At 35.7% G+C, this 9,785-nt stretch overlaps 1 protein-coding gene and 1 pseudogene across 1 annotated transcript; both read right to left on the minus strand.

Moving 5' to 3' along the window:
* Positions 1-3,228: 3,228 nt before the first annotated feature.
* On the minus strand, positions 3,229-4,157 carry LOC145565276 (phosphatidylinositol 4-phosphate 5-kinase 1-like; annotated as a pseudogene).
* Positions 4,158-5,953: 1,796 nt separating this feature from the next.
* LOC145565278 (uncharacterized) lies at positions 5,954-9,475 on the minus strand. The gene is made up of 2 exons (XM_081625333.1): positions 6,885-9,475; positions 5,954-6,779 (listed from the first exon to the last, which is right to left on the minus strand). The coding sequence occupies exons 1-2, from the start codon at positions 9,473-9,475 to the stop codon at positions 5,954-5,956; spliced, it is 3,417 nt and encodes a 1,138-aa protein (XP_081481459.1).
* Positions 9,476-9,785: the final 310 nt, after the last annotated feature.

A 9,785-nucleotide genomic window follows, 5' to 3' on the forward strand; every position in this document is an offset into this window, starting at 1 on the left:
TTAGACAATGTAAGACAACAATATGTAAAATGTAGCCCTTTTTTTTAAATAAGGCAACATTTATTTCAAATGTTTTCCAAAAATACAACAAAAAATTGTTTCCTATGCAACAATTTTAAAATCGTTGTTTCAAGATATAAAAGACAATGATTGTTTCATGTGTTTCCATTGCCTTATGTAATTGATTGGAGTCTTATGGGAAAAGTGCAAATACTATAAGGTATGATGAGTCAAATTTATTGAGAGTATTTGACTTCAGAATTTCACACAGTAACTTGAATTAACATAGCAGTGAAGTAGAATCATTCCAGACTACAAAGATGTTTGTAGCTTTCAGAAATGAATTAACACTTTGACCAACAAAAAATAGAACTTGTAGTATTATACAAAACTGCAACATATGAGTAATTTTTTATCTTATTCACTAGCATACTGACTAAAATGACAGTATTTAGTACATCAAATACTCAAGAGCATGTCTATCTTTGTTTAAAAAAAAAAAAAAAAGAAAAGATCACAAAGAAGACTAATTCTAGTATTCTACATTGCTAGCACAACAGCTTGAAACTTTCACTTTTTCTTCATAGCACCCTTCTTTTTAGACTTCTTATAACTATTTCCACTTTCCTGTCAAGAACAAAATCAAGCATTGGTCATCTTCCCTAAAGTGCAAATAGAAATGACCGACAATGTTGTGGTAATTCATGCACTTTCACTGAATTCTAGCAGGAAATAAAGAAGGGAGAATTTTTATGGTACTAAGATATATGACCGCAAAGCTTAAAATGTTTAGTAACATGAGCAGAGTGACATATCAGAATAATTTGGTTATAGATACCTTTCTATAATGTCTGTAGGCAATTTGACATGTAAGTTCTTGTTCTTTTTTTGTGATATACACCTGAAAAAGATTAACACAACATAATAAAGAGCAGATTGCAGTGACATTGATAATGTTCATGTTGATCCAATTGCTATTAATATACACAATTATACAACACATACAAGCTAATAACACAAATGAAAATTAAAAAAAAAAACATCACTACTGGGAAATAGCCAAATAGTACTTACAATTGTTTAATTTGTCTGTGAGAATACTAGTACTTACAATTGTTTAATTTTAGTTACCAACATGAGTTCACCCAAAGTAAAATTTTCTCAACTAATTCTTATTCAAAAGTCCAATTTAACAAATACTTTTGCAATCAAACAAAACCAAAATTTCTTAAGCTAGAATGCTTGATTAAGCATGACATAAATTTTACAAAGTAGCTGAAAGAATTCAGCATAATTTTACCCGAGTTGCTGCTGCGTGAAGCTTGTGACTGCCTGTGGCTGGCGACTGTCGGCTGCCAGCGGCTAGCTGCAGCTGGCGAGTTCCTGCTGGTGGCGGCTAGCTGCATCCTGTGGCTGGCGGCCAGATGCTGCCTACTGGTGGCTCCTACCTGCTAGCTGCTGCCTGTGCACTCCATAATCTTAATTATCTAATTTCTCACAAAATAATCTCATGTTTCTATACAATTAAGTTAGGACATACTAAGAATCAAAACAGTAATTCTGAAATTAGGAAAATCCATAACCTGATTCTTATAAAAGATATAAAACATTCATGTATTATCAAAAAATACAATTTTAACTCATATTAAATTAGTTTCAAAAGCCAACAATTGAATATGCTACTATAATATACTCCGTATAAAAATACTTGTGTTGAATGCTGATTAATGTATGCTTACTGAATTGTTGTTTAATGCAGGCTTACTGAATTGCTGATTAATGCAGGCCACAAAACAAGTAAATAAATTAGTCATTGAATTGCTGCTTGAATTTGTTATGTGACTTAATTAAGGAAATACTTGTGCTGAATGCTGATTAATGCAGGCTTACCAGTATAATTGCATAGACGGGCACACAGTTCAACAGCATGTTTGCCATATCGGTGTCTTTAGTTGAGACCTGAAGCAACATAGTGAGTTATATGTCTAAAAAGGGAGTGAAGAGCATGCATATCTAGTTTAAAGGTTAAGTAATGAAGAATTACTGTAATTTAAATTCATCTAAACTGTAAGCAAATCCCAACTTTCGAGTTAAAAAAATACAAAATAAAGAAAACAGTATGATTTTAAACCTGTAAGATTCTGAACTCTGAATTATTGTAATTTGAGTTCATCTAAATAGGTAGCAGCATGGCATAAGTAGGCACTTCTTACCTTCAGCTACTCATGAGTTTCTTGAGAATCCTCCTAAGCATAAGTTTAGATGATACAAGTTCTATGGCGAGTCATTATGAATACAATGAGATCGCAGAGAATCTGCCAGAAAACTTTCAAGCGGTCTAGTAATTCAAGCTACTCAATCGTCTGGTCAGCATTGTGAGGATAAGAAACCAAGATCAATTTCAGACCATAAGGTTTGAAAAATGTTGCTAGACCTTCAAAATGTGCCTTATGGAGCTTCTTTATAGCGTGTATCAGCAAGCACACAGCAAGCACATAGCAGCTCGGGGGTAGACAGGCTCAAGGTAGTTACTCAAGCAATATTTCCTACTTGAGGTGTATCATCTCTACAGATCCAAAGCATCAAACTGCCTTAGAACTGTAAATTGCAGAATTTTATGAGCCCATCAGGCAAGAATAGCTCAGCTAATTTGCAGGATGCTCATAGCGGCTCTTATTCCTAAATTACGTACAATGTTGAGCATGGAGAGGATAGATGAAAGTGCAAAGAGCTGTCTGACAATATTCTGTGAAAAAAAAATTCAAAGTCAAGCTCTTCCATGCAACAAATCGTCAATTGAGGAGGCATTGAGCTCAGTACAGAACATCTAACAACAGTTGCTGTAGCAGCCTAGTAAGAGGCAAGATTGCAATCACGTCAAGGAATTATCTTGAATCAAGAGCCATTTTTAGTCAAGAAATTGAATTTAAAAGAGCAAAAGGTCATTTGAAAAAAAATAATAAGATATCTCGAGAAAGAGCAACAAGTTAATTTATCAACAAGTCCACAACGAAGCAAGTAAGACTTCAAGTGGAAGAAATCAGAACAAGAATCTTAAAGCTCCTCAAGGTTCGTTTCCTGAAGAATTAGAAACACTTACAAGCCTTCGGTTATCAAAGGAGAAATACTCAGAGTACATCAAAGTGGGAAAGAGACAGAATTTTCAGTTGAAAAATTCGAAATTTTTGCCTGAGAAATCAAACTCTTCAGCAAAAAAGTCAGAAACTGTCAGCGGAAAAATTCAAGGTTTTCAGTAGAAAATTCAACATTCCGATATGAATCTTGTTTTCCTGGAAAAGCAATGGACATAATTTACTTAGCTTTTATAATCTTAGTACAATACAATTTTAATGCAGAGAGAAGAATGGAGTTAGTACCACGAAGGACGAATGGGGATAGGCCCATCTTATCCCTTGTGTTATCATCGCGGAAATGAACACCCACTAAAAGACTGTAATCCATGATTTTCTCCGCTTCAAGGAACTCACAATCCCGTTCAACTTGCCTGATAACAGATAAACTTACAATCAATTAAAGCTGCAAAATGATAGTATATAGAGGATTACTATCAAATTAATCATGTCCAACCACTCACTTCATCAATTCCTGATACCAATTCCTTTGGAGGCGGAAGACAAAGTCAAGATCAAGATCCTTGTGGGTAGTAGTTCCTGAGCACAACAAAACATTGGTAGTCACATGAAACAAGTGGTTGTACCTTAGGTCCACCAGATGGTTTGACACAATGCACACCATAAAACCGAGTCACGAGTGAATTTTCGTAGCGGCAAACATGTTGGTAGTAACTTGGAAGCATCCTAAGGAGAACCTGAATGGTAGAATAACCCAATTAGGACACGCCTAAATTTAATAATAGCAAGTTTCATTATTATAAATTATAACCAACACTAGAGCTTGAAAACAAAGGAATCACCGAATAGCCAACCAGGCAGCCAGCCAGCCTAACAGCAAAAACATTTGGTTGAAAAGAAAATTTAAAAAGCAAAGGTCAGAAGAAACGGCAAACAAACCTTGACTTCAGATTTCTTCACAGTTTTGATCATGTATCGATCATCCTGGGTAAGATAGAAAAAACTACCACTCTTCCTAGGTGAAGAGAGTTATCGGAGAACATCATTCCCACAAATTGCCAGCATATAATCCGCCGGATCTATTTGAAACAGCTCCCTCAAATGTCTAAATCAACCAAAGAAATATATCATTTTATCAGCATTCATTCAAACTTTCTTAGTACTATAATACGTCTACAAATGATTTCATCGCTCGATCCGATTCATTGATTCACTGACCTGAACACCATAGGACAATAATCCTTCCATCGAAACTCGGTTGATTTATGCGTTGGTGTTAGTTTTGTGCCTTCTGGTGGAAACTTTGTCCAGAACTTCTCCTTTGGATCAAAATAACTTGTTTTCAGATCCCTTAATATTGAAGCATGCTTCCCAACTGAATGTCTACAATAATCATAATATTAAACAATCCATCATTAAAAAACAACAATAGCAAAACCATTCTTCCATTCACCATGGTATTGATTTCCATTCCTCCAAACGTACCTTCCACTACCATCCTGTAAATTCCAACAAAGAAAAAAGAATTTCAGCGAGTTTGTAATACTCAGAGTACAGCAAAGTGGGAAAGAGAGAGAATTTTCAGTTGAAAAATTCGAAAATTTTGACTGAGAAATCAAACTCTTCAGCAAAAAAGTCAGAAACTGTCAGCGGAAAAATTCAAGGTTTTTAGTAGAAAATTCAACATTTCTGCAAAATAGCAAGATTTTCAAGAACAAAAAACAATATCCTTGCAAAGATTCAGTAGAGAAAATCAGCATTTCCAACAAAGAAACAAGAATTTCAGCGAGTTTGTAAGCTGTCCAGAAGAATTTCATCACCTGTTTCAAGCGCATGTCATAGGACAGTAGTTATAAAAACTCCTGCTATCTAGCATATAAGGGATATATACCCAAAAATTTCAAAATCAGACATGGATGTTGTAAAAATATCAATTAACTCACAAAATCCCCAAGATCTTTTAATATTTGTGTCTACTTGAGATATATACCATATATCTACTGAGAATAATAATACTTACAAAGTTGCAATTATCTAATTTTAGTTACCAACATGATTTCACTCAAAGTAAATTTTGTCAAACTTATTCTTATTCTAAAGTCCAATTTAAAAAATACTTTGCAATAATAAAAACCCAAGAATTGTTTCAAAAAGAAAAACAAACCAAGAATTCAGTATATTTTTACCTAAGTTGTTGTTCCTGACTATAGTCTGCGACTGCACGCCCGCTGGTGACTTCTTGCTTATGGCGGCTAGCTGCATCTAGTGGCTGGCGGCTTGCTGCTTCCTTCTAGTGGCCGATAGCTGCAGGCTTCTAGATGCAGGCTGCCAGCTTCTAACGGCTTTGACTGCCTGCTGGTAGGGCTAGCAGCTGCCTGCTGCTGCGGCTGTCTGCTGGCAGCTAGGAAATTCTTAATATCTCCTCCAACATTCGTAAGCTTATCAAATCACATTGATGTATTCTACAAAACTCATACATATCACAATGACAAATATATTACCAAAATAACAATAATGCAAAATAAAACTAAATAATAGATTATTAAAATAAGACTAGTTTCTTATGGTTTTTCATACTCAGCGCTTCTCTGGCAGTCCAAGCTGACTAATATGATTCATGACATTCATAAGCTGGTCTAATATTTGGGCAGTTGGCTGATTCTAATCCAAAATAAACAAATTAAGCTTCAAGAGATTATCAAATAATCGCAAAACCAAACAAAAATCAAACAAAAACCAAACTTTTGGTCATTAAAACAGATAATCTTGCAGTCAAACAAAACAAAAAATGTTTAAGCTAAAATCCCTGTTCTTTTATTACTCTAAAGTAACTAAAAACTAGAAAGGACCAATCATATTTCCTAAGCTTCATCTTCACTTGCTTGCATGAAATCCCATAGAGTATCATCCTCGATTTCATCATCAGAATCATCAATTTCAGGCTCTGCTCGCATATCCAACATGTATTCTGGAACGTCAACAGTAGTGGCAGGCAAGTCCTCTCTCAGCCAACTAACATCATAATCATCATCAACGGTTGCCCTTGGGAGAACACCATCGCTAGCAAATTCATTCCAAGAAGAAACTCCAACGTCACCATTTGATTCTTCACTCATATCAAAGAAGTCTCCGGGGATAGTTTCCATAATGTAATGCAAATGCTTTTCTTTGGAATCTTGCACATAAAAAACTTGGTTTACTTGATTAGCCATCACAAAAGGGTCATTAGTATAGCATAACCTTTTAAAATTTACACATGTTAGCCCAAACTCATCTTGCTCCACTTGAAACCATTTACAGCGAAACAATACCACTTTAAAATGACCAAAATAATCTAACTCAATGATATCTTCCACCACTCCATAATATTTTACATCCCCAACAACAGGATTTTGATCCCTAGACATTGATGATGTTACACTAACTCCACTACATTGAGTTTTTCTTTTTGACTCATGTGCAGTTGTATGAAATTTGTTACCATTTATTAGGTACCCTTTAAAACTTCTCATAGTGTAGTCAGGACCTTGGGATAAAGCCTTGATTTCTTTGGAAACATTTTCTTCCCGTACACGATCCTTGAACCATGCTCCAATATCATGACTGTGCTCCTGTGCTCTCGCCCACCTACTCCGCTTAACCCGTCTACCTTGACTTCTTTGACGATTCACAAAATCTTGATGTTCACTACATACATATCACAAAGAAACTTAGTTGTATTAGTCAATTATAAACAATAAAGATTAAATATAGTTAATATGAAATAATACCAATTTAAAATTACTTACGAACCTTATGTAATCACTGATTTCATCACAATTAAAGAGTACATAGCGATGAGCTTTCATCAAAGTGTCCTCATCTAAAGAAACCTTTTTGCCTTTATTTTTCTTTTTTACACCTAAAGGACGTCCAACATTAGGAAAAAGGCTTCCATCTTCATTGGATGTGGTATCATCATCATTTCTAGGTGCTCCATTCAACTTTGAACTAAAATCATCGTGAAGATACCGAGAACAAAAAATAAGGCATTCTTCGGCCAAGTAGGCCTCTGCAATGGAACCTTCGGGTCGACTTCTATTTTTTACATATGACTTCAATTTACCCAAATACCGCTCTTTTGGATACATCCAACGACCTTGAACAGGGCCCCCAAGCCTTACCTCCTCTACAAGATGAAGTGAAAGGTGGATCATTATGTCAAAGAAACTTGGGTGGAATATCTTCTCAAGTTGGCAAAGTATCTGTATGATTTCAGATTCAAGATCATCAAGATCTTTAGGCTTTAGAACTTTCCTACATAAACCCCTAAAAAAGGATCCTAGCCTAATCAAAGTCGATGCTACTTGTTTAGGCAAGGTATTCTTTACCGCAACTTGGAGCAAATAATGAAGCATAAAGTGGGCATCATGGCTCTTGTAACCAGCAACCTTCCTCTCATTGGATTGGACACATCTGGAGATGTTTGATGCATAACCATCGGGAAACTTAGCACCTTTTATCACACTGCAGAACAAGTCTTTTTCAGTAGAAGATAAAAAAAAACAGGCTTTGGAGTATAAACGCTTCCCTCTATTATTTGTTCTCTTTGGATGGAGTTCATTTCTTATACCCATATCCTGTAAATCAAAGCGGGCTGCCACATGGTCCTTAGTCTTTCCTTGGATATCAAGAAAAGTACCGAGCACACTGTCACAAATATTTTTCTCAATGTGCATAACATCAAGATTATGACGCAAGGTATTAGTTTCCCAATAAGGAAGCTCAAAGAAAATTGATTTCTTCTTCCAAGGAAATTTCTTTCTGCCCTTCTTTTGAGTTTTCCCAAACTTATTTTCAAACCCTTCTAAATCCTTTAATACCTCAGAACCCGAGAATCTAGTAGTAGGAGGAGGCCTTGTCTCTAAATTACCATCAAAAGCTCTATTATTACGACGCCACGGATGATTTTCTTTCAAAGACCTACGATGTCCCATGTAACACATTTTCTTGCTATACTTCAGGTATTTGGACCAAGTCTTATGATTGCAATTCGGGCAGGCAAATTCTCCTTTGGTGCTCCATCTGGACAACATTGCATAAGCAGGGAAGTCACTAATTGTCCATAACAAGGCTGCCTTTAAAGAAAATGTTTCATCTTTTACAGCATCATATGTGTCAACTCCAACTTCCCATAACTCTTTCAATTCCTCGATTAATGGTTGCAAGTAAACATCAATGTCATAACCCGGAGAAGAAGGACCAGGTATAATCAAAGACATGATATTGTACTCGGACTTATTATATAACCAAGGAGGAAAATTATAAATGGATAAAACAACAGGCCAAATACTATATGACACACTCATAGTTCTGTATGGGTTGAAACCATCAGTAGTAAGACCTAGCCTCACATTTCGAAAATCACTTGCAAATTGAGGATGTGCAACATCAAAATCTTTCCAAGCTTGTCCATCAGCAGGGTGCCTTAATTTGTCATCTTTCTTGCGATCAGTTTCATGCCATGTCATGAGTTCAGCCGTCTTAGAGCACATGAACAACCTTTGTAGACGAGGTTTTAGAGGAAAGTAACGCAGAACTTTTGCAGGAACTCCTTCATCAGGCAATGCACCTTCCTCTTTTTGCTTTTCATTTAACTTCCATCGAGAAGCTTTACAAACATGGCAAGACTTGTCATTTGCACGTTCTTTCCAATACAACATACAATCATTAGGACATGCATCAATTCGTTTGTAGTTAAGTCCAAGGTTCTTCACCATTTTTTTAGCATGATGAAAAGAAGTGGGCAGCTTTGCAAATGGAAAGGCATCACATTGAAGCTTCATCAACTTATCAAAAGAAGAATTGCTCCACCCGTTAAGACATTTAAGTAGATATAGTCGCACTGTGTACGAAAGCACAGAATAATTCTTACAGCCTGGATATAATTCTTCCCGTGCATCCTCTAACAACTTATAAAACTTTTTAGCGCTCTCATCTGGACTATTTCGAAGTTCTTCTGCTTCGGAACTTGAACCTCCTACTACATCTCTGAAAATATCATTAATCATCTCTTCCATATTGTCTAATGTGTTTTGATTATCACATTGAGGCCCATCTCCCCTTGAAGCAGACCCTGTTGTAAATCCTTCGCCATGAAAGTTCCACACTTTATACCTCTTGTTAAATCTGTTAGCAATTAGGTGATTGAAAACCTCTTCCCTTGGGAACCAGTAGTATCTGTTAACACACTTCATACATGGGCATAAAATTTCTGGTTCATCATCTTCCTCTGTGTCCATGGTTGAATTTAGAAATGCAAAATCTAGAAAATTCTCAACTCCTTTGATATATTCTTCGGCACTTTGGGGTGCATCAATCCAATCTTTGTTGATGTTTGTCATAACCTGATATTATTCTATAACATAAGAACCTATAAAGGGGGTGAACAGCAAAGATAATAAACTAATAGACAACTAAGGACATAAATCCTTGGATATAGTGTCATTCCCTAAAGGGTAAACTAAGTTATGCCTACATTTCCAAGGAGGGCAATATACATCAAAACATTAGTTTACATACTATCCACCAATCAACCATGAAGCTTACATAAACAAAAAAAAGTAGACTTTACTTAATATATGTCTAGTCAAGAGGGTAAACTGAGGAAAAAAAAATATACGTGCATATTATTTACAACAACATGGAACTGAT

Source organism: Chenopodium album, chromosome 10 (genome assembly GCF_948465745.1).
Source record: "Chenopodium album chromosome 10, dcCheAlbu1.1, whole genome shotgun sequence".
In the NCBI taxonomy this organism is placed as follows: domain Eukaryota; kingdom Viridiplantae; phylum Streptophyta; class Magnoliopsida; order Caryophyllales; family Amaranthaceae; genus Chenopodium; species Chenopodium album.

Excerpts from the sequence above, each read along its gene's own strand:
- LOC145565278 (XM_081625333.1), bottom strand. The coding sequence starts at position 9,475 with ATGACAAACATCAACAAAGATTGGATTGATGCACCCCAAAGTGCCGAA. Across the intron at positions 6,780-6,884 it reads GAAATCAGTGATTACATAAG|TGAACATCAAGATTTTGTGA; the intron begins GTTCGTAAGTAA and ends ATATGTATGTAG.